General features: G+C 41.5%; 1 protein-coding gene across 1 annotated transcript in view; it reads left to right on the top strand.

The window, feature by feature from the left end:
• The window catches only part of LOC132210768 (tudor domain-containing protein 1-like), a 33,517-nt gene extending 6,385 nt beyond the window's left edge, over positions 1-27,132 (top strand). The window contains exons 3-5 of the mRNA XM_059652914.1: positions 12,370-12,582; positions 14,359-14,402; positions 27,019-27,132. Of these exons, the coding sequence (XP_059508897.1) occupies positions 12,370-12,582; positions 14,359-14,402; positions 27,019-27,099 (338 nt within the window). The 3' untranslated portion in view covers positions 27,100-27,132. The remainder of the gene's footprint in view (positions 1-12,369; positions 12,583-14,358; positions 14,403-27,018) is intronic.
• Positions 27,133-27,434: the final 302 nt, after the last annotated feature.

The raw sequence follows: 27,434 nt of genomic DNA, 5'->3' as shown, positions 1-27,434 counted from the left end.
AATTTAAACAGATTTATTGAATTAAAATGATCACAAAGCGTTTGTTTCTGTTATGTATGTAGTCTATTCTCCATTTTGTCTTTAACCTACGTATGTTTACAAGCATTGTGCATCGACGTAGAAATCAAAAATCATAATTATAGCATTATTGGTAAAATTGACAGCTACTTCTGGCATCTACATGTGGACAGTTAAATGCAAATATCTAGGAGTTGCTGTCAGTAATAGCCTGTATGTCCAAAGTGTGCGCTGTTGTAGTCTTTGTAGGCGGAATCATTTAGAAATCTTGGATTTGTACTATATCTGAACCATTTCCACAGTGTCACAGCTGTAAGAAACAAAGATGAAACTAACGCCAGATCAAAATACTGCAGATGCTGGAAATCTGAAATCAGAACGAAAATTGCTAGAAATACTCAGCAGATCAGGTAGTCTCATTGGAAGAAAATAGTTCATGGTACCAGTCTATGATCTTTCATTATAATGATTAAGTTAAACTTTCAGCCAGGAGTAATTGAGTTTTAGTAGTGTACTAATCCATAATTACTGTTCAAAATCCCCTAATGCCCCAAATGTTTAACAATAGATTTAATATTTTTGAAGATTTGTTCTGATATTTGTGATTCTCCTTCATCCTGCATATGTATGAACTTTCCACAGCATGATTTAAATGCTGTTTTGTATTCTTGAGTTTCTTTGTGTTTAGCTGAGCAGCATGTCCGTTACTGGATGGCACAGATGCCTTGTAAATGATACCTGTTTGAAATCAATGTTGAGAAAAGGAGATCGGCAAGATAGTGACACTCACTGGAGGAAGTTGGGAGTGGATGGAATTCAAGTTTCATTTATTAACCACTTTTTGTGAAGTGTGTTCTGGTTTAAATTTTTTGAGTGTGACAGTCATGATAATACCCATACCTGCCAGTCAGCTATATTGTGTTTTCTTGTGTTTTGCTCATGCTTTTGCTCAAGTTTTTCTCACTTTCTACAGGACAATCTCACAGAAGGCCATTCAATTAAAGTGGATTTTCATTGAATCCTTAGTGTGGAAACAGGCCAATTGGCCCATCGAGTTCATACTGATCCTCTGAAGAGCATCCCACACAGATGAACACCACGCGCGCGCGCGCGCTCTGACTCTCTTTCGCGCGCGCGCGCTCTGTCTCTCTTTCGCGCGCGCGCGCTCTGTCTCTCTTTCGCGCGCGCGCGCTCTGTCTCTCTTTCGCGCGCGCGCGCTCTGTCTCTCTTTCGCGCGCGCGCGCTCTGTCTCTCTTTCGCGCGCGCGCGCTCTGTCTCTCTTTCGCGCGCGCTCTGTCTCTCGCGCGCGCGCTCTGTCTCTCTTTCGCGCGCGCGCTCTGTCTCTCTTTCGCGCGCGCGCTCTGTCTCTCTTTCGCGCGCGCGCTCTGTCTCTCTTTCGCGCGCGCGCTCTGTCTCTCTTTCGCGCGCGCGCTCTGTCTCTCTTTCGCGCGCGCGCTCTGTCTCTCTTTCGCGCGCGCGCTCTGTCTCTCTTTCGCGCGCGCGCGCTCGCTCTGTCTCCCACAATATCACTGTTACCCTGCAATTCCCACGGCTATCCCACCTAGCCTGTGCATCCCTGGGCACTACAGGGCACTTTGGCATGGCCTGTCCACATAAACGGCTCATCTTTGGTCTGCCAGAGGGAACCCACACATACTGAGAGAATGTGCAAATCTCTCACACAGTCGCTTGAGGGTGGTATTGAACCCAAATCCCTGGTGCTGTGTGGCAGCAGTGCTAACCACTGAGCTGCCCTTTTTAATAGTTATCTAACTGTTGCGTTCTCTTACCATAATCGTGCAAAATATTCATCCTTTTAAGTACTTATCCAAGTCCCTCTTAAGTTTTTACCTTTTTGTGCCTCCACAATGCTGCCAGGCCTAAGTGTCTCCAGCACTACTTGTTTTTTTATAATTTCAGATCTTCAGCATCTTCAGTATTTTGATTTTATTTTTTCCTCCTGCAAGTTACTATTCAATCTGCTTTCACCACCTGAAAGTGTAGTGGGTGTCAAGAGTAGTGTGGATCTTGCAGCTGCTCCTAAATTGCAGGCTATTGTTGTAAATTTTATATAAGAGAAACAGAAAATATTCATTTTGACTCACTTTTTTGGTACTCCTAAAGTCCAAAAACATGCTAAAAAACCTTAGAGTTGATTGAAGTAGACTCTTTGCAGATAAAGGGAGAGCTGACAAGTGGGAGGCTTTCAAAAGTGTTATCATGAGAGTTCAGAGGCTTTATGTTTCTATTAGAGTGAAAAGCTAGGCCTGTAGGAGCAGGGAACAATGAATGATTAAGGATATTGAGGTTCTCATCAAGAATAAGAGAGAATTATATGTTAGACATAGATAACTGGGATCAAATGACTCTCTTGAGCAATATAAAGAATGTCGGGCATTCTTAAGAGGGAAATCTGGAGGGCAAAGAGGAGTTATAAGACAGCCTTGGCAGATAAGCTTAAGGATAATCCAAAGAGATTCTACATGTACATTAAGAGCAACTAGAGAGAATGGGGCCAGTTCTGAGGAAGGGTCACTGGTCCCTAAACGTTAACTCTGATTTCTCTCCACAGATGCTTCCTGACCTCCTGAGCTTTTCCAGCAATTTCATTCATTTCACAGAATCCCAGTGGAAACAGGCCCTTCAGCCCAACAAGTTAACACCAAACCCTAGGAACATCCCACCCTGACCCATCCCCCGATAACCCACCTAGGCTACACCTCCCTGAACACTATGGGCAATTTAGCATGGCAATCCACCTAGTCTGCAGGTTTTTGGACTGTGGGCAGAAATCAGCGCACCCAGAGGAAACCCATGCCAATACGGGGAGAATGTGAAAACTCTACACAGACAGTTACCTGAGGGTGGAATTTCTGTTTATGTTGTTGGCAGAGTGAGAATAGGGCCCCATAAAGATCAGCAAAGCCACCTAGATGTTGAACCTCTGGAGATGGAAAGATATTAAATGAATATTTTGCGTCCGGTTTTACTGTGAAGAAAGAAATGGAGGCTACAGAATTTAGGAAAATAAATATTGATATACAGAAGAGGAAGTCCCAGAGATTTTAGAAAGCATGAAGGTGGATAAATCTCTGGGACCTGATCAGGTGAATCCCTGGATGTTGTGGGAAGTTAGGAAAGAAATTATGGGGGCCCCAGCAGAAATATTTGTTCCATCTGTTACCACAGGTGAAGGGCAGGAGGACTGGAGGGTGGTTAATGTTGGGCCTCTAGTTAGGAAAGGCTGTAAAGAGAAGCCTGGGAGCTATAGACCTGCAAGCCTGACGTCACTGGTGGGTAGGTTGTTGGAGGTGATTCTGAAAGATAGGATTTACATGCATTAGGAGAGGCAAGAACTGATTAAGGATAGTCAGCATGGCTTTGTGTGAGGGAAATATTGACTTACAGTTTTGATTTGAGCTTTTTGAGGAAGTAACCAAAAGGATTGAGGGCAGAGCAGTAGATTTTGTTTACATACTTAAGTAAAGCCTTTGACAAAATTCCGCATGGAAGACTAATTAGTGAAGTTAGATTACGTGTGATTCAGGGAGACAGAGGGTGGTGGTGGAAGGTTTTTTTTTGGAGCAAAGGCCTACGACCAATGGTGTTCCACAAGGATTGGTTCTGGATCTATGTTTATTTGTCATTTATATAAATTATTTGCATGAGAATATAGGAGGCGTGGTTAGTAAGTTTGCAGATGACACCAAAATTGGTAGTGTTATGGTCAGCAAAGAAGGTTGTCTAAGAATACAAGGGATCTAGGTCAATTGGGGCAATGTGCTTAGGAGTGGCACATGAAGTTTAATATGCATATACGTGAAGTTTTGCATTTTCGTAAAACAAACAAAGGGCAGGACTTATTAATGGTAGGCCCTAGGTAGTAGCGTAGAACAGAGACTTAAAGCTTCAGGCGCAGACTTATGCTGGAAACATTCCCAAATTTAATGTGCAATAACTACATATGGTAACAGGTGTGATAAGCATGTCTGCAAAATTGAAGGTTCCAATTGTCGTGACTAGAAAGATTTAAAACCCATTTGTCAAATTCTTGTTGAAGTGTTAAAACAGCACACCTGTTTTGTGTTCTATTGAGGGAATCTGTTCTTCGTGGTAGTATCACTGCCCCTGAACCAGAAGCCCTAGGTTCAAGTTCCACCTGCTGCAGAGTTGTTTAGCAGCATCTCTGAATATGTTTATTAGAAAATATCTGATCTTTCTTGGTAACTGAAAAGAAGGTTTTTTTGAATATACTAAAGCTTAGGAGTTTGAAACCAACAAAAACTATTAAAATTATTTTACTAATGAGATTTATTGGGACGAACAGTGAGATTTTGGGAGCAGAAACAATGCTTATTTTATTTTTCCCCAGTCCAAAACAGTTTCCAGGACGCTTAGAGAGCTGATGAAAATATTTTGCAGTGATAATGGGAACTGCAGATGCTGGAGAATCCAAGATAACAAAGCGTGGAGCTGGATGAACACAGCAGGCCAAGCAGCATCTCAGGAGCACAAAAGCTGACGTTTCGGGTCTAGACCCTTCATCAGAGAGGGCGATGGGGAGAGGGAACTCGAATAAATAGGGAGAGAGGGGGAGGCGGACCAAAGATGGAGAGAAACGAAGATAGGTAGAGAGGAGAGTATAGATGAGGTAGGGAGGGCATAGGTTAGTCCATGGAAGACGGACAGGTCAAGGAGGCGGGATGAGGTGGTAGGTATGAAATGGAGGTGCAGCTTGAGGTGGGAGGAAGGGATGGGTGAGAGGAAGAATAGGTTAGGGAAGTGGAGACAGGCTGGGCTGGTTTTGGGATTCATTGGGGGGAGGGGTCGAACTGGGCTGGTTTTGGGATGCTGTGGGGAATGGGGAGACTTTGAAGCTTGTGAAGTTCACGTTGATACCATGGGGCTGCAGGGTTCCCAAGCGGAATCTGCTCTTTGCCTCTATCATAAAATAATTGGTCAAAGCATATGTTAGTTGTTCACATTATAGGTCATCCTGTTCAATTCATTCTGTGAATTTAGCTGTTGTAATATTCATTTCATTGCTCCAGCTGATTTATGGAGATCTTAAAAGTTCTGAACAAGCTCGTGCAGGGATTTCACTTGCAATATTCCCCAAGTCTTCAAAGTCTTGAATCTTTGTATCAGAGATAATGGAAACTGCAGATGCTGGAGAAACTGAGATAACAAAGCTGGATGAACACAGTGGGCCAAGCAGCACCTTAGGAGCACAAATGCTGACGTTTCGGGCCTAGACCCTTCATCAGAAAAGGGGGATGGGGATAGGGTTCTGAAATAAATAGAGGGATCGGGGGAGGTGGATCGAAGGTAGATATAGGAGAAGATAGGTGGAGAGGAGACAGACAAGTTAAAGGGACAGGGATGGAGCTTGTAGAGGTGGGGGAGGTAGGGAGGGCTTAAGTCAGTCTGGGGAGGATGGACAGGCCAAGGGGGCGGGATGAGGTTAGGAGATAGGAAATAGGGGTGTGGCTTGTACTTGGGTTCTGTTGTTCAACATGCATCCAGTGGAAAATATTTGCACTGATTCCAATTTGATTTCTGTTCCTGCTGCACCTGAATGTATTGCTTATTTCTGAATGGTGTGTGTCAAGAATTTTCAGAATAGGCAGTTCATGGTAATTTGATAGAGAGAGATCCACTAATGATCTCTCTCAGCATCACAAGTATCCAGGTTATAGCCAGAGAAAAATGCGACTCATTGCCTTGACAATATTTCCAAATTGAAATGTCAACACTTGGGTTCTTTTGTTATTAAGGCACTTTGGATGGTTTAAAGGTCTACTTTAACAATTATTGTTCCTTTTGAAAATTACAAAAGAAAATTTTCATAGTGTTGCTTTATGTGTCTCCTCTTAAAATTTCATGTGCCAGATAATGAATACCTGCTCTGCGTTCAAGAATCTTGAAACATGTACATTTTTATTTTAGGTGATAACAACTGGCATCGTACAGTTATACTTAATTATTCTGACTCTTCAGTAAAAGTAATTTGTGCAGATTATGGAATTGTAGAGACTGTACCACTTGAAAGCATTAAGTGCATTAAACCGGAACTTTTGGATCTTCCATTTCAAGTTGCAAAGTTTGCACTTGCAGGTATATTTTCTATATTACATTACCAAAGAATTTATTTTTGCTCCATTTGATAACTACATGAACAATCAATTCTTTTGTTTCTAGAGGAGTGATTATTTTGTCATTTCATATCTAGGGTACCGCATTCCTCAGTGTACATTCCAAAGATGAATTCTATGCATTCTGCAAGCAATTAAATGAGGAAGTAAAATTTAGTGTTGTCCAGTTGCTGACTACCCTCTCAATATATAGTCGTCCTATTTCAACTACATTAATTCATTTTATAGAAAACATCTTACCTGTACTTTTACAGTAAAAGTAAATTACAGATTCTACTGTTCATGTTAGTAATTTGCAGCAAAACATTTGTTCTGTTATGCAAATGAATATGGACTTCGTGCAGTTAGGAACAGTTTGTTTATTGGCCTAAGTGGTCAGTTAACTCATTTGGCTGGTCAGCTGGTTTGTAATGTATAGTAATACCATGAGTGCAGGTTCAATTCTTGCACCATCCAAGGTCTCATCTTCTCAATGTCACCCCTCACCCAAGATGTGGTAACCCTCTGATTAAACCACCACCTGTCATCTCACTGCAATGAAAGAGCAACCATATGGTGACTTCGCTTACTTACTGGTCTGAAAGGCCATTGGCCAAGTGTGGTTAGTTGCCAACACTGGTTTAACTAGTAGATTTTCAGGATAGGTTTTCTGTCCCTGTCACGCTGTCTCAAGAATTTTGTCTAATTTTTTTTTTCTCTGATTTTGTAGTTCATTTCTGTTGGTGTGCACTAATAACTATTGTCTCCAGTGCTGTGTTCATCCAGCCTCACATTTTATTATCTTGGAGTCTCCAGTGATGTCCTTGTTTTCATTTTGAGCAAATATTAAATTTTGCAAGCCAGGACAATTGTCTTCTAATACAAGTAACAAAAAAAATCGTAAGAACATTTAAGGCACCCCATTTTTGTGGATGACTCTTTTTACACTCATTACTCTAGAGACATTATATAGTAGATACTTTAATATGGCTTATCTTTAAATCTTCTGCCTCTTCAGTTTGTATGTTGTTGCAACTCATGAACATAAGGAAAATATTTTTGATGTTAATGCTATCTAGGCTAAATGTATTAGTATTTTCATCTGCTATGTGATTGAATGTCAGCATTAAGAATCATATGATCATTGTCACGTGATTAAATGTCATGTTAAATAATCAAATTTCCAGGAGTTCACCAAGCTGGAATTTTCTGCTTTATCATAGACCAGTAGGCCAAAGCTCCTAAAAGTTGTTGAAAAAACTAGGATTGACGCCAGTCAGAGTGGTGCTGTTCAGTTCAAAATTAGTCAGATGATGTACTGGACTCTATAAATTCATAACTTTAATTAATCCTATTCAGAACTTTGTGCTTCAGCTTGTGTGTGAAGGAGTGAGGAGGGACATTGGACCAGTTGGGATGTTGGGCAGAATGTTCCATGTTTTGTGTCCCTTCTGCTTCTCAAGCTATCCATTCAATTTCCCTTTCTAAACTGATCTCTGTTTCACAGTGCCATCTTGCTCTTTAGTGCCGTTTAAACTTGATGTTGCAACCTTCGGCTAAAAGTCAACCATAAGCAAGTGTAATCCTCACACAAAGCATTTATTCTTCAATAGAATAATGTTAGTTAGCTGTTGAATGCAGAATGAGTTTTTTTTTAGGTTGCTTATTTTTAAAATTCATTCGCTGGATGTAAGCGGTGTTGGCTAGACCAGTATTTTATTGCCCATCCTTAATTGCGTAGAGGGCAGTTGAGTCAGCCACATGTCTTTGGGTCAGGTATCACATGTAGGCCCAACCAGGTAATGGTGACAGTTTCTTTCCCGAAAGGACATTAGAGAACCGGATGGGTTTTTCTGACAATCTGTAACGGTTTCATGGTCATCATTAGACTCTTTGAATTCAATTTTTTAAAAAATTCTAAAGTAGATTCCATCATATGCCATGGTGGGTTTGAACACTGGTCCCCAGAACATTTCCTGGGTCCCTGGATTAATAATCTAGAAATAATACTAAAGGCCGTTGCTTACCTGAAATAACTCCAAGAAGGCATTTACCCTGTCACCAGGTCAGCCTTTACTTATGTGTGTACACAACGTAGGCTGTGTCCAGCCAGCTCAGAGCCAGTCCATAAAATGAAAAACACTCTGAATCTCCTGTTTATATTTGTCAGCCAGGGATCCCTTATTGGCCCAGGTTAACAACTCAATCGAGGATCTCATAGTTTGAGATCTGTCTGGCCCTGTTCCTTTTCTTGCTGCTTCTTTTGGGTTGTTTTCACCTCCCCCAGTTCTGGTTCCTCTGATTTGAATACAGGCGGCATATACCGACCGTAGCCTGTCTCTAAGGCCCGGAAAGTCTCGGGAGAATTCCTCCTCTTAAGGTGGTAATGGTGTCAAGGTTGCATCCATCTTGAGCTCTGAGGTTTCCTCACTAGATGGAGGGTGAGAGCCCACTATTTCTGACTGCCTTTCCAGCTGTTCTGAGGGTCAAACATGTTTTTCTCCTGGCCTGTTTGTGAGTAGCAGCTCTCAGATGATCCAAATGTTTGTTTAGGATTGCCTCACCTACCCGAACTTTGTATGTCACAGGACCTTTGAAATCTCCTCGTATGCATGCCGGGACATTTTCCATGGTTTCGAGACCACACCATCCGATGAAATAAATTGATTCCCTTGCTTCGGAGAGGGGCGTTGCTGACATTGGTGTTCCTGCTCCTCCCCCCCAAACTAGACATTGAAAGCATTTTCCATAGTCTGCTGGAAAAGGCTGCAAGCTGATGATAACCCAAACGGCAGTCTTGTATATTGGAAGAAACCGTTATGTGTATTAAATGTGGCATATTCCTGGGACTCCGTAAGGCATATAGCACTGGGTGGGCCTTGCAGAATCAATTGCTTCCTGGTCAACATGAAAGGTGGCCTTGGCTCCTTTAATGGTCCCTCAATCTTCCTGAAAATCTTCTGGATGTTTATTTAGGGCTTCACTGAGGCAGTCATTTTCTAATTGAAAAATGTTGACCCAATTCAGGTGAATCTGTCTTAACCAACTCAGCCCCATCAAACTTGGACCTCAGCTTTCTATTACAATCAGAGGACTCATTGGAGACTGGAAGTAAGATTATACCCTTAATCTGTGATGTTTCCCTCGTACAGGTTTTCAGTCTGGCTGAGGTCTTGCATGAGCATAATGGCTGGAGTCTGGAGTGATTCTTGTTAAAGACTGGTTCTTGAGCCACTGATGCAGTTTTCCAGTATCTACCTCCATGAGAACCCTTTTAACCAGACATTTGTTTTGATGGGTTCTTATTTGGATGTTGCTAAGCAATTTAACTGCTCCAAACCACATGTGGATGGACTTTCCAGAGTGTGCACTTCTGTGGATACCAGCCAATGAATTCTTCTACCCAAGTTGGGCCTCGTAGGTCTCCTTTGCAGTTTGGACTCTGCATTCTGGCAGGAACTACAATGGCCTGCTGGTCCGGATCCTGAAGGACACTAACTACTTAGCCAATGATTGGGTTTGTGAGCTGACCTCTGTTTAGGATATTCCCTGTGTGCAGCTCCCCGTTGCCAACACTCAAGTGGTTTTCTCTGAACTTAGTCAGACAAGTGAGGGTGTCCACTTCCATTGGGATGCTGTGTAGTTCTCATGCTCCACTTGCCACATTTTCTAATGACAAAGCCAGTTATACTGTCTGTTTGCAGTCCAGTTGGGCTTTACATAGGAATAGTGCTTTTGCATGGTTTACATCATTAATCCACATACCAAACAGTTCCTCAACATCTTGTTCAGACTAAACTAAATCACATGCCTCTGCCAATGTTCTTAACCTTATCAAAAATCCTGATACGGATTCCCCTGGTTCTTGAACTGCCAAACAAAACTGATAGAGTCTCGGAATTAGGGGACGCTTGGGGGGTCATACTATTCCTTAGCTAAATCCATCATCTGTTGTAAGGTTTGAGTATCTAGTGCCTCAGAGAAAGCTGGGCTCCTAATAATTGAAAATGCTGCATATCCTCAAGCAGTCTAAAGAATTATTTATTGCTTATCATCTGCCCAATGTTATTTGCCTGTAAAAATAACAACAGATTCTTTCCACATATAGGGCCCAGATTTTGATGGCAGGATCGAATGAATCAGGCTTCCCAAATAAAGGCATGATGCCAGAAATGCTTATCCCAACTCAAAGATGATCATTGCATGCGAATTTTCTTCAGGAGCATACTGTATTCTCTTGTTTGCACTGAAATAACTCCAAGGGGACAGCTATTCATCACCAAGTCACCCTTTATTTGCGTGTGCACAGGACGTAGGATGTGCTCGGCCAGCTCAGAGCCAGTTCTAGAATGAAGTTCTAGAATAGTCTGAATCTCCTGTCAGCCAGGGCTCCCTGAGTGGGATTGTTAACCCGAATCAATCAAGGATCTCATCATCAATGAGGCCCACCTTGCCCTAGTTCCAATTGCTGCAATACTCTCATTTAAAATGACTGTGGAAAATAAAAAAAACTTTCCGATCTGAATTTTGATGTTAATCTGATTATCTTCTGATTTTAAGAATCCCACTGCTATTTCTTAGGCACGTGCTGTGCCCTTTTACAAGAAAACTGAGTGGCTGGATGAAGGCTTTCTTATATTAAGTATGTATTAAAAAGAAGCCTGAAAAACATCATTGTTAGATGATTGGGTAGAATGTAATCATTCTTTTTATCTGTTCTTGGGATGTAGGCAATGACCGTAAAGCCATATTTATTGCATCCCTGGCTTCCTTCTGAAACTAGTAGTGTGTTGGTATGGTCCTCGTGCTCATGGTTTCCCACAGCTTTATTTGGTAGGAAATTCCAGGACTTTATCCAGTGGTGCTGAAAAGACAGCGATATGAAGTTAGAATATTCTGTAACAATTCTGTGAAGTTACATACAGTGCAGGAGCAGGTCATTTGTCCTATTGTGTCCACATCAGCTCGTTAAATTGGTACTAGGTAATGATACACACATCCTGCTTTTCCTCATACCCTTGCATATTATCATCTTCCAAATAATCATAGAATATCCTCTTGAATGCCTTCATTGATTCTGCCTCCACCACTCTTGCAGCCAACTTTAGAACAGACTTGAAAGAAAATGTCTGTCTAAGACCATACTCTTCTTTTTCCACGTGATAGAGGCTATGGTGCTGTCAAGGCAATTTTCTGTGAATTGCTGTTACCTGGTCTATGAGTAGTGCACAGCAGAGCTGCAATATATCAGTTGTAAAGAGTGAATTCTAAGTTTAGTAGCAGCAGTATTAGTAGGTTGAAGTAGATCCAAAGATAAGTCAGCTCCTCATGTTTTCCCTCCTCTTCTCCATGCAGTGTAACTTATATTTCACAGAATGGTTGCAGTGCAGGAGGCAGCTTTTTGGCATGCTGTGTATGTTTGTGCATTCTGCAAGAGAAACTAACCAGTTCCATTCCTCTGCAGTTTTTCTTTCCTTTCAGATAATAATGGGGTTCTCTTTGGAAAGACAAAACTGAATTCGCCTACACCACATTTTTATATCCTAATCATACTGCATTTTTTGCCAGTCGCCTTAAATCACTTGGTCTTGATCCTTCCACTGATGGGAACACTTCCTTCCTACCTACTCTGTTCAGGCCCCAAAATGATTTTCAATATCCTTTGAAATTTTCCTGTTCTAAAAGAGTCCCATCTTCTCCGATCAATCCAGTAATTGATTCCAAGGATGCAAAATTTAATTCTCGAGACTATTTTCTGCCCCATCTCCAATGTATTCACTTAGTATAACCTTGCTATATACGAGGTACCTGGAACTAGATGCAATACTGCAGCTGAGGCCAAAGTAGTGTCTTATACTGTTTTATCTATGCTTTGCTTTTCTATGTCATATTTCCACTTACGATGCCCAGGAATCTCCTATGTTTCAGTAACTGCTCCTTCAAACTGCATGTAAACCTGAAGTTCCTCTGCTACATTCATTTAAAATTATGTGCTCTTTATGTTGTGTTACCTGATTCTTCTTACAAAAATAAAGCACTTCATATTTTCCCATTAAATTTGGTCCCAGTCATTTTCTTTCATGAGCTTCATTACTCGTAAAGAAATTACTTGCTGTGGATTTGCAAATCCTGCATGAAATTAACTAAATGTGAGATCAAATTTTCATTGTGTCACAATGAATTTACATGTTTCATTAAATGTTTTTAATATATTTAGATGTTGAACTAAAACTTGATGCGTGGACTCCTGCGACCAGCAATTTACTCAAAACCCTCCTATTTGATAAAAATGTTTTGGCGACAATAAGAGCGTTTGATGGAAATATCTACACTGTAGATTTGATCGGACATCTTCAAGGTGCTGCAATTAAAATATCTGACAAATTAGTGTCGGAAGGTCTGGCTAAATATCTGGATCGAGGTAAAAAAGGTAATTATTCACACTTAAGAGACCTGAATTAATCATTTTTTGTGCATAAATTTCATGTTTGCAAATAATTGATTCACTTATAGTTTAAAGCAACCCAAATGTGCTATTGTTTGGAATAATTAATTAACAAGTTCACTCCCATTCATTAAGTTTAAAGTGAGGTCCTAAGCTCAGAAATAATGTCGAATTTGAGCTGCAGGAAAAAAATAAATTGCCATTCAAAAAATAGGGAAGTGTGCATGTGAGTTATAATAGGATGGTGTCAGAATTGGGCTTATGCTGAGATTAGCATGATCCAATTTCTGCTTTTCTTTCCACATCTGAATAATTCCTTGCCCCAGATTTAAATTAACTTGGATTCTATATATTGTATCTAACATTAGCTATCTACATTTGTACATTTTTTAACTGATGTTTTACCTGTAATTCACATCTTGTCTATTTGCTGTGCTCCTGTCATTTTTGTGACTGCAATACTTTCTCATAACTCATAAATTCAGACTTTAGCATAGCTCTCAACAGCAACAAAAACAAGTTGCTAGAAAAGTTCAGCAGGTCTGGTAGTATCTGTGAAGAAAAAAAAGTCAGAGTTAAAGTTTCGGGTCCGGTGACCCTTCCTCAGAACTCATTTGACCCAAAACATTAACTCTGATTTTACTTTCTTTGCAGATGCTGCCAGACCTGCTGAGCTTTTCCAGCAACTCCTGTTTTTGTACCTGATTTACTTCTGGAGTTATTTTGGTTTTTATTTAGCACAGCTCTGAAGGATTTAAATTCTAGTTGACCCCATTATCTAATTACACCAGTCAACCTTTATCTTAAAACAACCCTTCACCTTTTTGCAGTGGTATGTTGCAATGAACTGAACATAGAACAATACAGCACAGTACAGGCCCATCAGCCCATGATGTTGTGCCGATCTATTATCCTATTCTAAGATCAAACTACCCTGCCTACCCTACATTGTACTATTATCCGTGTGCCTATACAAGAGTCACTTAAATGTCCCTAATGTATCTGACTCCACTACTACTGCTGGCAGCGCATTCCATGCACCCACCGCTCTGTGTAAAGAACATACCTCTGACGTTTCCCCTATACCTTCCTGCAGTCACCTTAAAATTATGCCCAATCATAGTCATTTCCAACCTGGGTAAAAGTCTCTGGCTATCCACTCTATCTATGCCTATCATCAACTTGTACACCACTGTCAAGACACTGCTCATCTTTCTTTGCTCCAATGAGAAAAGCTGTAGCTCCCTCAACCTTTCCTCGTAAGACCTGCCCTCTAATCCAAGCAGCGTCCTGGTAAATCTCTGCACCCTCTCTAAAGTTTCCAAATTCTTCCTATAATGAGGCAACCAGAACTGAACACAATATTCCCAGTGTGGTCTAACCAGGATTTTATAGAACTGCAACATAACCTTGCGGCTCTTAAACTCAGTTCCCCCGCCAATGAAAGCCAACATACCACACAATACTTTAACAACCCTATCAATTTGGGTAACATGTTTGGTACATACTTTCTCACAAGAACTCAAGTTATCCTCCAAAATGTACTGAAATTATGATGTGACTCCCATGTGTTTAAAGTTGGGTTGCAGAATGTGGGAGCTAATTTGTGCATGCACATTGAGAGTAAGAGGTCAAGACCCTTAGTAAAATGGATAAAAGAAAAAAAACACATTAAATGCTGTTCTTTTGTTATGTGATTAATGTCCCAAATTTACTAGGAGAAATCTCTTCATCTGGATAATTTTCATCTATTTCTTGCAGCTCAAGATCACAAAAACTGTTGTTGCAAGGATCTCCAGAAAGCTGTAAGTTTATATTCTATTCAAAGGCTTGTTAGATATATCTACAAATACTTTACATCCCAAAATGTTGGTCCTGTTCAAGCTATTTAGGAGTAAATGTTCTCTATCCTATAGAAATTTATATTTGGAACTCATCTGTGCCAGATATCAAGACTGCATTTATGCACTAATACTCTGTATCAATTATTGTGCACATATGAGCATGATTCATGCCCACGCCCATATTTCAAACATTATTTCAATTTTATACAAGTCTAGGAAATTAGAAGTTGGGCTACAAGCTAACGTTTATTTCAGGAAGTGGCACAGAATCTAGTAAAAGGACTGTGTTCAAAGGTGAAAAAGAAGTGTGGCCTTTGGTGACTTGCTGTTGGAAATTGGGATTGAAAGTAAGGATTGTGATATTTGCTCAGGTCAGAGTCAGAAACAGGACTGTATCAAAGTGAGAATAAATCGAGAAACTATCTACAAATGACTGCAAACTGTTTCCACTTTAATTAAGGCACTCGACTTGATCAGGTGAAAATGATCACTCCTGGACCAAATGTAGTCCAGATTAAATATCTGATATTTATTGGAGGTAAAATTGTGGGTGGGGAGAGGGTTTTATCTTTACAACAGGGCATCATTTTGCTACAGACATAAGGCACAGAAGCAGGCTGTTTGGCACCGTTCAGCTGTGCTGGTATTTGTTCCATTCTGTTTCCTCCCATTTCTTTTAACCTGTTGTAAACCTCTGTACCTTTCTGCCCCACGTGCTTGTCTGGCTTCCCCTTAAATGTATTTATTTGATTCACTTCACCCGTTCCTTGTGTAGCAAGTTCCTCATTCTCACCGCTCTTTGGGTAAAGAAATTTCTTTTGAGTTGCCTATTGGATATCTTGCTGACTAGCTTGTTTTGCTGGCTTCCAAAAACGCTCCCTTTCATAAAGTACTTTCTGAATTTATTAACAGACCTTTTAATATTTTTAACTACTCCAATTGGATTACCCTGTAGTCTTATTTTCCAAGAGAATGAACTCACCCTCTCAATTATTCCTGACATTTGTGATATCCGTCTTATAAATTTTCTTTGCATTCTCTCCAATGCCTCAATACCCTTTTTATATCATGGTGATCATATCTACAAACAGTACTTTAAGCATGGCTAGCCAGGGTTTGATACAGATTTAGCATAATTTCCCTGCTTTTCAATGCTATCCTTCTAGAAATATAGCTTGTTTTGTTTGCTTTTTTAAATATCATTGCTAAACTGGCACGTGTTTTAGTCACTTGTATATGCTGAGGTTCCATTCTTCCTCTACCCTTCCTCAGCTTGCATTTTCCAACGGAGAAACGATCTCCAATTTTCCTATCACGGTGTACACCTCACATTTATCTGTGACTCTTCTTTGCCCGTTCTGCAAGTTTATTATCTTGTATTTGGCTAGAGTCCTTCTCAGTGCTGAGTATTGTCCATTAAAATTTGATGTCAGTTTGCAAATTTTGAATCCTTTCTTGATTTCAAAGTCCATATTGTTGAAGTGAATTTGAGTTGAGAGTGGCTACCTTTTGACACTAAGGCAGCATTTGGAAGTGTGACATCAAGGATCCCCATTAAGACTGAAGTCACTGGGGGAGAACCTTCCATTAGTGGGAGTCATCCCCATCACAAAGGATGATGGTTGTGGCTGATGGAGGTCAGCTTCCTCCGTCTCATAACATTGTTGCAGAAATTCTTCAAGGTACTGTCCTAGGTCCTGTCATCTGCTGTTGCTTTGTTATTATATCAGAAATGGTTGTGTTTACTGATTTCACAGTATTCAGAACCATTTGCAGCATCGTAGGTGCTGAAGCAGTCCATGTCCATATGCAACAGGACCTAGGTAACCCTCAGGTTTGGGCTAAGTGGCAAGTCACATTTTTGCCACAACAGATGAAAAATTTAACCATCTCCCCTTGACATTTGCAACCACTGTTTAACATCCTGTGGATTAGCATTGGCCAGAAATTGAACTGGTCTATCTATACTGAGGTTAAGAGCAGGCCAGAGGCTGAAAATCCTGTAGAGAATAACATCCCCTCCTAAATCTCAAATTTGCTCACCATCGACAAGGCATAAGTCAGGAATGTGATAGTGGCCTCCACTTGCCTGGCTGAGTGGAGCTCCAACAACACTCAAGAAGCTTGATTTGGCTCCATGCCTACAAACGTTCACTCCCTGAACCACCAAAGCAATGTAAGGTTTCTTTAAAACCATCTTCCATATTTGTGACTCCTAGAAATGAAAAGGCAACACATGCGTGTGAGCACCACCTGCAAATTACCCTTCAAGCTGTGGGCAAACTATTCTCAATGGAAATTATATTGCTGTTCCTTCACTATAATTAGGTCACAGTCCTGGACCTCCTTTCCTAGTAGTGCTGAGAATTTATCTATATCACATGGACTGCAGCAGTTAAAGTAAAAACCATGACCTCTTCAAACTCAGCTAAGGTTGGGCAACAAATGTAGGCTTAACCAGTGCTGTCCACATCTTGTGTAAATTGTGAACGACAGTAATTCCAACACACCACCTTGCATTCAAGTAGATCCTGAGGCATTCTACACCACTCAATGGAATCAAGATTGATCTGAATACAACACGTTCCTGCCTCCCTTTCATCCCCTTACCTATCATGAATCTCTCTACCTCTGCCTTAAAAATATTCCAAAGACTCAACTTCCATCATCTTTTGAGAGAGCATTCCAAAGGCATGTGACCCTACGTGAGAAAAGAAATTCTCTTTACCTTGGCCTTAAGTGAGTGACTGCATTTTTCCTGCCCTTTTCTAGATTTTCCCACACGAAGCATCCTTTTTGCATCTACCCTGTTAAAACCCCTTAGGAACTTTGTGTTTAATCAAGTTGCCTCTCTTTCAAACTCAAGAGATACAAGCCTAGCCTGTTAAGACTTACTTGGAGGAAAACCTGCACATCCGAATAGTAGTCTAGTGAATCTTCTTTGAACTACTTCCAATGCATGTATGTTGTTGCTTAAGCAAACACAGTTTTTTGGATATAATCTTTATGAATGCTTTATATAATTGAAACATAATCTCCCTACTTTTAGATTCAGTTCTCATCACAATAAAGGAAAATATTTAGTTAGCTTTCCTAGTTACTGCGTATGAACCTTTTCACTAATCAGTCAGAGACAGAAAAATCTCTCTGCATCTAATGGCCTTGCAATTTCTCAGTATCTGGGTTTTTTAATTCTTTTATTTAAAAATGGGCTAGTTCCCATTTTCCCATGTTATACTCCATTGCCACATCTTTGCCTATTCACTTAATCTAGCTATATCTTTTTGTAGCATCCATGTTTGCTTTCCAACTGACCTTTGTCGTTGCCAAATTTGGCAACTGCACTATATTCCTTCTTTCATGTCATTTATATGAATTGTAAAATGTTGAGGCCTTAATTCCCTTTAATCTAAGCGGTATGTTACTTCCTAAAATAATGTCAATCACCTGGAGTCAGGGAGGGACCCAGTGTACTGGAAAATGGCTAATGTAACACCCATTTTTTTAGAGGGTGGAAGGCCAACGATGACTCCGTGGGAAATTATAGGCTGGTTAGCATAATTTCTGCCTCTGGTATGGTTTTAGAGTCCGTTATTAAGGATTACCCCATTATCATTGTCTATTCTCTCTGTTACCTCCTTTCAAGACAGAATGGTAAAGTTGCTTATCCATGATATTCTCATTTGAAATCACACTGACTATTCACTATGATCTTTTTCATTTCTAAATGCTTTACTATCCTTTTCCCTTTAGTAAGGAATCGATTATCTTTTCAACTACCAGTTTTCAGCTGATTGGTTTATAATTTCCTGGATATGTTCTGCTTAAGTTTAGATGCCACAGTAAATATGCTTTAGTTGTTCAGCACCACATCTTTCACAAGAATTTATTACATATCTACTCAAGTACAGGGGTAGGATGGGGCTTGGAAGGTTGACTGCGGCATTGGTCATTGTGGTAAAGAAGGGATGATAAATTTGCAGAGATAGTAGGAAGTTGATGCTGGAGAATCTGGGATAATAAAGTGTAGAGCTGGATGAACACAGGCCAAGCAGCATCAGAGGAGCAAGAAAGCTGAAGTTTTGTGTCTGGACCCTTCTTCAGAAATGGGGGAGGGGAAGGGGATTCTGAAATAAATCGAGAGGGGGGGAGGCAGATGAAAGACGAATAGCAAACCAAATAGGTGGAGAGGAGACGGATGGATCAAGGAGGCTGGGATGAAACTAGTAAAGGTGAGTGCACGTGGGGAATTAGGGTGGGGTTTAGTCAGCCCAGGGAAGACAGGCCGGTCAAGAAGATGGAGATGAGGCTGGTACGTAGGAGGTGGGGTTGGGGGTTGGGATTGAAGTGGGAGGAATGGATAGGTGGGAGAAAGGTTGGTCACGTTAGAGAGGCGGGGACGAGCTGGGCTGGTTTTGACTTGCGGTGGGGGGTGGGAAATTTTGAAGCTTGTGCAGTCCACATTGCAGCCCATTAGTATCAGGTTTCCTAAGCAAAATATGAGATGCTGTTCTGGCAACCTTCGGATGGCATCGTTGTGGCACTGGAGGAGGCCCAGGATGAACATGTCATCCAAGGAGTTGAAGTGATTCGCGACTGGGAGGTGCAGTCATTTGTTGTGAACAGAGTGTAGGTGTTCCACCAAGCGGTCTCCAAGCCTCTGCTTGGTTTCCCTGATGTAGAGGAGGCCACATCGGGAACAGTGGATACAGTATACCACGTTAGCAGGTGTGTAGGTGAGCACATGTTTGATGTGGAAGGTTTTCTTGGGGCCTGAGATGGGGTTGGGGGGAGGTGTAGAGGCAGGTGTAGCACTTCCTGTGGTTACAGGGAAAGGTGCTGGGGATGGTGGTGTTGGTGTGGAGTGTGGAATCGTGGAGAGAGTGGTCCCTCTGGTGTGGGAAGGGAAAAATGTCTTTGGTAGTGGGGTCAGAATGCAGGTGGCGGAAGTGCCAGAGGATGATGTGTTGCATCTGGGGGTTGGTGGGGTGGTACTTAAGGACAAGGGAGATTCTGTTTTGGTTGTTATTGCGGGGTCAGGGTGTGAGGGATGAGTTCTGGGAAACGCAAGACATGTGGTCGAGGGTGTTTCCGACCACTGTGGAGGGGAAGTTGCAGTCCTTGAAAAATTAGGACATCTGGGATGTCAGGAGTGGAATGCCTCATCTCGGGAGAAGATGCAGCGGAGGTGAAGGAATTGGGAATGGGGGATGACATTTTTGCAGGAATGTGGGTGAGAGGATGTGCATTCTACGTGGCTGAGAGAGTCGGTAGTCTTGAAATGGATATTGGTTTCCAGATGTCTGCCAGAGATGGAAACAGAGGGATCCAGGAAGGAGAGAGAGGTATCGGAGATGGTCCAGGTGAACTTGAGGTTGGGGTGGAAGGTGTTAGTCAAGTGGATGAACTGTTCGAGCTCCTCGTGGGAGCATGAGGCAGCGCCAATATAGCCATCGATGTAACGGAGGAAGAGGTGCAGGATAGGACCAGTGATGCTTTGGAAGAGGGATAGTTCTCCATATCCTGCAAAGAGACAAGTATAGCTTGGGCCCATGTGGGTACCCATGACCACTCCCTTTGTCTGTAGGAAGTGGGAGGAAGTGAAGGAGAAATTGTTAAGGGTGAGGACAAGTTCAGTTAAGTGGAGAAGGGTGTCACCGGAGGGGGACTGATTGGACCCTCGGGGCATGAAGAAGCAGAGGGCCTTTCGGCCATCTGCATGGGGAATGCAAGTGAATAGGGACTGGACGTCCATGGTAATGATAAGATGTTGGGGACCAGGGAATTGCAAGTTTTGGAGGAGGTGGAGGTCGTGGGTGTTTGCAGTTGTTTGTCTCATTTGCAGAGCTTGAAGATTAGAGACAGTTGTTTAGAGACCAAAGAGCATGTGTCAAATTAAGGAAGCTTAGAGAACTGAAAGTGTTGAATAATACCTTTGGGGTGGAATGTGGGAGTTCTAACAGATGTAGTAGGTGATGAGCAAGCATCTGATGATGAAACAGGGCATAAACAATGTTCAGTACTTCATCATTTGTGTTGTCTCCTTTCAAAATGAGACGAGAAGGGGTATTCTGGCTCCCCTCTTTATAATCTCCTTGGTTGTGTTAAAAGTTTTAAGTTCTTTTAGCACAAGGTAATAAATCTCTGTAATTAAAACTTTGGTTAACATTTCTTAAGCTGTAGCATTAAGGAGCCAGACTTTCCTCAGTTAGAGAAGAAAAGTAAAAATGCAACATTGAACTTAACAGCCTTGTGCAGTCGCTCAAGGCCTTGCAAACAGGTGAACAAACTTAAAGTGGATGATGTCCTATACGAAAGGAAGGTGAAAGAGTATAGAGGCCTTTTGGCTGTTCTGGAATGTGAGATTTTAACTTGAGGCCACAATTGGACAGGTGTACTGTTGGACCATCAACAGCAAATGTGGCAGTTTTTCTTTTTGTACATTCTGATGTTTCTTTCCAGTCTTTAGTGCTGTAACCAAGCATTTTTCTTGAGTGCTGAGTAGCAGGTAAGTTTTGTGAAATTATTATTGGAGCAGAGAGCACCAGCGGCATCAGTCTAGTTTGAAAGCATATGGCATTGTAAGGATTAATTAATTTAAAGGGGTAAGACATGCAGTAGTGCTCCAAATTTTCTGCTCCTCTCGCTTGATGTGGGAAACCGAGCACATTTCCAGCATCTGTGACCTGCATTTGTGCAAGAAGTGTTTCCAGCTGCAACTCCTGGAAACCCAAGTTTTGGAGTTGGAGTGGCATCTGGGAACATTGTGAGCATTCATGAGATGGAGAGTATCATGGATGTGAGATTGCTCGCTGAGCTGGAAGGTTAGTTTTCAGACGTTTTGTCACCATTCTAGTAACATCATCAGTGAGCCTCCGACGAAGCGCTGGTGTTATGTCCCGCTTTCTATTTATCTGGTTAGGTTTCCTTGGGTTGGTGATGTCATTTCTGCGTTGGTGATGTCATTTCCTATTCTTTTTCTCAGGGGATGGTAGATTGGCTCCAAATCAATGTGTGTGGTGATGGAGTTCCAGTTGGAATGCCATGCTCCTAGGAATTCTCGTGCGTGTCTCTGTTTGGCTTCTCCTAGGATGGATGTGTTGTCCCAATCAAAGTGGTGTCCTTCCTCATCTGTATGTAAATGTAAACACATTGATTTGGAGCCAATGTGTTTACATTTACATACAGATGAGGAAGGACACCACTTTGATTGGGACAACACATCCATCCTAGGACAAGCCAAACAGAGACACGCACGAGAATTCCTAGGAGCATGGCATTCCAACCGGAACTCCATCAACAAACACATTGATTTGGAGCCAATCTACCATCCCCTGAGAAAAAGAATAGGAAATGACATCACCAACCCAAGGAAACCTAACCAGATAAATAGAAAGCGGGACATAACACCAGCGCTTTGTCGGAGGCTCACTGATGATGTTACCTAGAATGGTGACAAAACGTCTGAAAACTAACCTTCCAGCTCAGCGAGCAATCTCACATCCAGAACCCCAACCTGAGCTACAAATCTTCTCAAAACTTGCTAGGAGAGTATTATGGATAGCACGTTTAGAGAGGTGGTCACACCACAGACTCACGACTCCATAGGCAGGAAGGTAATGGGTGACCATCAGGCAGTGCAGGAATATTCCCTGGCAAAATGGATATAGCATTTTGGATACTGCTGAGAGGAATGGCCTCTGGGGAGATAACAGCGCCATGGTTGGCTCTGCTGCAGAGGGAGGGAAAAACAGGCATAGAAATGTTAAACGTGTGATTTGTAAGGGGAATAGATAGGCACTTCTGTGGCTATATACGAGAGTCTAGGATGGTGTGTTGCCTCCTTTAGTCTTAGGCTCGTAGATGTCTCGGAGTGGTTGCAGGACATTCTGAAGGGAGAGGACTAACAGCCAGTGGTCGTGATACACGTCGGTATAAGCGACATAGGGTAAAAAAGAAGGGATGAGGTCCTGGAAACAGACTGTAGAGAACTAGGAAGAAAGTTGAAATGTAGGACCTCAAAGGTAGTTGTCTCAGATTAATACATGGCTGAAAAGATGACGTGAGGGAGACGGTTTTGGATTTGTGGGGCATTGGGACTGGTTCTGGAGAAGGTGTTACCTGTGCAAACTGGGCAGCACTGTGACTGATGTCCTTGGAGTATACTTAGTAGAGTGGTTGGGGAGAGTTAAACTAGTGTGGCAGGGGGATGGGAACCAGACAAATAGGGTAGTAGATGCAGAAATTGAGGGAGAGGTAGAAACCAGGGTAAATATGTCTAAGAACAAGCAGGGAAATACTGCTGAAAAGAGCAGGGGAGGTGATCTGTGATGCATGTGTTTCAGTGCAAGAAGCATAAACGGCAAGGTAGATGAACTTAGAGCTTTGGTTAGTACTTGGAACTATGACATTATTGCGATTACGGAGACTTGGTTGAAAGGTCGACATTGTCCCATACTGCCCCAAGATTTAGATGTTTCGGGTGTGATAGGAGGGGATGTAAAAGGGACAGGGAGTTGCATTACTGGTAAAGGAGTATTTCACTTTAGTGCTGTGGGAGGATACATCAGAGGGCTCGTGCAGCGAGGCAATATGGGTAGAATTCAGGAACAGGAAAGGTGAAATCAGAATGCTGGGAGTATACCACAGGCCTCCCAATAGCCAGTGGGAGATGGAGGAAAGAATGAGGGCAGATTTTTGGAAAGATGTAAAAGCAGCAGGGTTGTTGTGGTGGGTGATTTTAACTTCCCCTATATTGACTGGGACTGATTTCATGCTAGGGGCTTGGATGGGGCAGAATTTGTAACGACCAATCAGGAGGGTTTCTTGACACTATGTAAACAGTCCAACCAGTGAAGAAGTTAATACTGGACTTAGTTTTCGGAAAGGAGCCCATCCAGGTGGCTGAAGTTTCAGTTGGGAATGCATTTTGGAAATAGTGACCACGATACCATGTGTTTTATAGGGGTAACAGCAGTCCTTGGGTGAAAATGTTAAATTGGAGAGGGTGAATTACAACGATATTAGGCAGAAACTGGAGAATGTTGATTTTGAGGTGGCTATTTGAGGGCGAATCCCCACTAGATATGAGAGCATTTCAGGCAGTAGTTGGTAAGAGTTCAGGAGTGGCATGTTCCTGTAAGAATGAAGGATGGGTATGGCAAGTTATGTGAACCTTGGATGACCAGGGATGTATTGACCTTGGCCAAAAAAAGGAAAAGAAAGCATACATAAGCTCAAGGAGGATGGGAACTGATGAAACCCTTGAAGTGTATAAGGAAAGTAGGAATGAACTTGAACAAGGGATTAAAAGGGCCAAAAGAGGTCATGAAAAGTTGTTAGCAAACAGGATTAAGGAGACTCCTGGGCTTAATATGCATACATTAAAAGCAAGAGGGTAGGCAGGAAAAGGAGGGAATCTTATGTATAGTGCCAGAAGAAGTAGGCCGTAAACAAATACTTTGTAAGTATTCATCAAAGAAACGTAATTGGTCGTGGCTGATCTCCGGGAATGGAGTGCTGAATCTTGAAGTCAAGTTGCTATTGAAAAGGAAGAGGCGTTGTCCATCTTAAAAGGTACTAAGGTAGATAAGTCCCCAGATACGATCTATCCCAGAATATTGAGGGAGGTAAGAGAACAAATTGTTGGAGCATTGACAGACAGCTTTGTATCCTATTTGGCCCTACGTGAGATCCCTAAAGACTGGAGAATATAGCCCATGTTGTCCCATCGTTTAAGAAGGGTAGCAGGGATGCTCCAAGAAATTACAGGCTTTTGAGTCTCATATTGGTGGTAGAAAAATTATAGGAAAGATTCTCAGGGACAAGATCAATACGCATTTAGAAGCAAATGGACTTATTAGTGATAGACAGCATGGTTTTGTATGGGAGAGGTCATGCCTTACTAACTTGATTGAGTTTTTTGAAGAGGTGACAAAGATGATTGAGGGAAAAGTGGTTGATGTTGTCTACATGGACTTCAGTAAAGCCTTTAACAAGGTCCCTTATGGCAGACTGAAACAAAAGGTGAAGTCACATAGTATAAGGGGTGAGCTGGCAAGATGGATACCGAACTGGCTTAGTCAGAGGAGACGGGGTTAGTGTTGGAAGGATGCTTTTTGGATTAGAGCGCTATGACTAATGATGTTCCACAGGGATCAGTGCTGGGACTTCTGCTGTTCGTGGTCTACATAAATAATTTGGAGAAAAACTTAGCTGGTCTAATTAGTAAGTTTGCATACGATACAAAGATTGGCAGAGTTGTCGATAATGAGGACAGTTGTCAGAGAGGATACAGCAGAATGTAGATCACTTGGAGGCATAGACAGAAAAATGGCAGGGAGTTTAATCTGGACAAATGTGCGGTGATGCATTTAGGAACATCGAGTGTATCTGAAAACTATATAGCGAATGGCAGAACCCTTAGGAGTATTGATATGCAGAGGAATCTTCGTGTGCAGGTCCGCAGGTCACTGAAGATAACAGCGCAGATAGATAAGTTGGTAAAAGAAAAAATGGCCAATGACATCCTTGTCTTCATTGGAATCGGCATTGAGTATAAGGATAGGCAAGCTATGTTGTAGCTTTATAGTAACGTCACACTTGGAATAATGTATACTCTTCTAGTCACCATACTAGCAGCAGGATGTGGATGCTTTGGACAGGGTCTGGAGAAAAGGTTTACCGGGATTTTGTGTGGTATGAGGGATTTTAATTAAGAAGAATGCCAAGGATAGAGTGGAAAATGAAGCTTTTCCCCAGGGTTGAAGGGTGAGTTGCTAGGGGACACAGGTTCAAGGTACAGGGGAGGGGCTGTGGTGTTTAACAGAGACGTGCAAGGCAGTTTTTTTTCACACCAAGGTGGTCTGTGCCTGAAATATGCTGGCCAGAGGTGATGATGGAAGCAGACTCAATAGCAGCATTCAAGAAGCACCTAGATGAATACGTGAATAAGAAGGGAATAGAGAGCCATGGATCCTCTAAGCGGAGAAAGTTTTAGTATCGAAGGGGGAAAACGTGTTGGCACAGGCTAGGAGGGCTGAAGTGCCTGTTCCTGTGCTGTATTGATCTTTGAGTAATATACTGTCTACAAGACTTGTCATGTATAAACATCTGAATCCTCATTGAATTTAGATGTGATGTCCGAACCTTTCCTGGGGTAGACTCTCCTAACTTTGCCTCAATAAACAATTGTTGACCTATACCTGAATTATTTCCTAAAATAATCTACCACAACAGTGAGGTTCCATTTCCAACGTGAAAGTCCTAATGGCAAAAATCAAATGGGACACAAGGGCACTTTCAGGTCTCCCATACGGGCTTACTTGTTTCATTACCCATGAGTAAAGTGTTGATTGGAGATCAGACTTGCTTTTCTTTAATATACATAGCAGCTTCATGAAACTTGGCCAACCTCTGAAGGTCAAGTGATGCCAGTGAACGTTTCAAGTCTGCGTTCTTAGTCAGTTTTCAAAACTGTTTCAGTCCATGCCCATGTGTTAAGGTATTAATTCAAACAATGGGATTTAAAGATCAATACATACATAGATTGTCATCATGATGAAATGTTTGCTTCAAGGGTGCTTTGAAGTAATCATAGCAAATTGAGTGCAGACACCTTGAACTTTCAATTCAGAGTGGTATAATAAGATTCCATGCTGCAAGTGTGAAGACCAAAAGATCAAGCTGTCATTTACGCTGCAGTGTTGCATTGAAAGACTTGTGGTTCTAGGATGCCTTCTAACAAGGGTTCCAACCAACTAATTTTTAATTACTTTGTTTTGGGAAGGTTAATCTTTCCTTTTTCGGTTGAGTTGGCTCCAAACCGACATGACTGCTGGAAATTTGGACCAAATTCTTCATCTGTTGCATGTGTAATAGTAACTGAACCTGACTATAAGGAACTATTAACTCAAAAGTATTACGTTGAGATCTTAATGTTAAGTGACGTATACCAGAATATCAGTTCTTTGCTAAATTCCATACTTAGCTGATTGAACTCCAATAGTATTGTTATGCTTACCTGATAATCACTAAACCTGGTCTCTCTAATCAGTCTGCGTCTAATTCCTCCCTTTTGTAAGGGGGCACTGTCATGATGTGAAATGATTGCCTAATAGAACTGTACAATCAGTACTACTTCTATGGATTTCTCAACTTTAGTTCCAAAATTCTTTTATTTGGATTCTGCATATCTGAAATACTTGACTGGGCAAGATGTCTGTATTTTTCACAACTGGATCAGTTTAGTTAGAATTTAATATATGGTAAATGAATTGCATGACCATGCTTTGCACTTGTCATCCTTATGAAATACATTGTAAAGATTTTTTTCTGGAGTATTTATTTGATATGCACATACACATAGAAATGGATTATTGTTACTTGCATCTAAAGTGATTTCTTTTTCCATGGAAACATGACAGATTTTAGTTATTTTTGTATGTTTTATTTCATTAAATGAAGGGGCAGTAAATCATCTGTTTTTTTAAACAAATGCTATTGAGAGATTTATGCATCACTTGGTGTAAACAACTGTTTTCTTATTCTGGAGCAACAGCTGTGCTTTTGATTGCAGGTGGAAGAAATCAAGCAACAACTTGCGGTACTCATGAGCAAAAATGTGGAACAAGTGTGTGATAACAAAGCTCAAGGATAAATGTACTACTTGTCTTTATAACAAGAATGTGGGGTTTTTGTTTTCTGTATTTTGGTAAATCTCTTGTTTTGACTCCTTGCTGGGATTTAAAGGAAATTGAGTGGACATTCATCTGCTTGTGTTTTTTCCATGTAATTTGTGCAGTGTCATTGTAAAGTTTCAAAGGTAACTTGGTCTGTAACAAATAATAAGGATAGTCTTTATCCAACGAGTCTGAAATTCTGAAAAAAAATTATGACTGCACTGTCCTTTCTGAAATACAAAGAAAAATGCTGGGAATTCTGAGGTCAGGCAGCATCTGTGGAGAGAAGTAGAGTTATATTTCAGGTCAATGA

The sequence above is a fragment of the Stegostoma tigrinum genome, chromosome 20 (genome assembly GCF_030684315.1).
Source record: "Stegostoma tigrinum isolate sSteTig4 chromosome 20, sSteTig4.hap1, whole genome shotgun sequence".
Lineage (NCBI taxonomy): Eukaryota > Metazoa > Chordata > Chondrichthyes > Orectolobiformes > Stegostomatidae > Stegostoma > Stegostoma tigrinum.
Note: the sequence above shows the minus strand (reverse complement) of the source record. Positions and strands in the feature narration are given on the sequence as shown.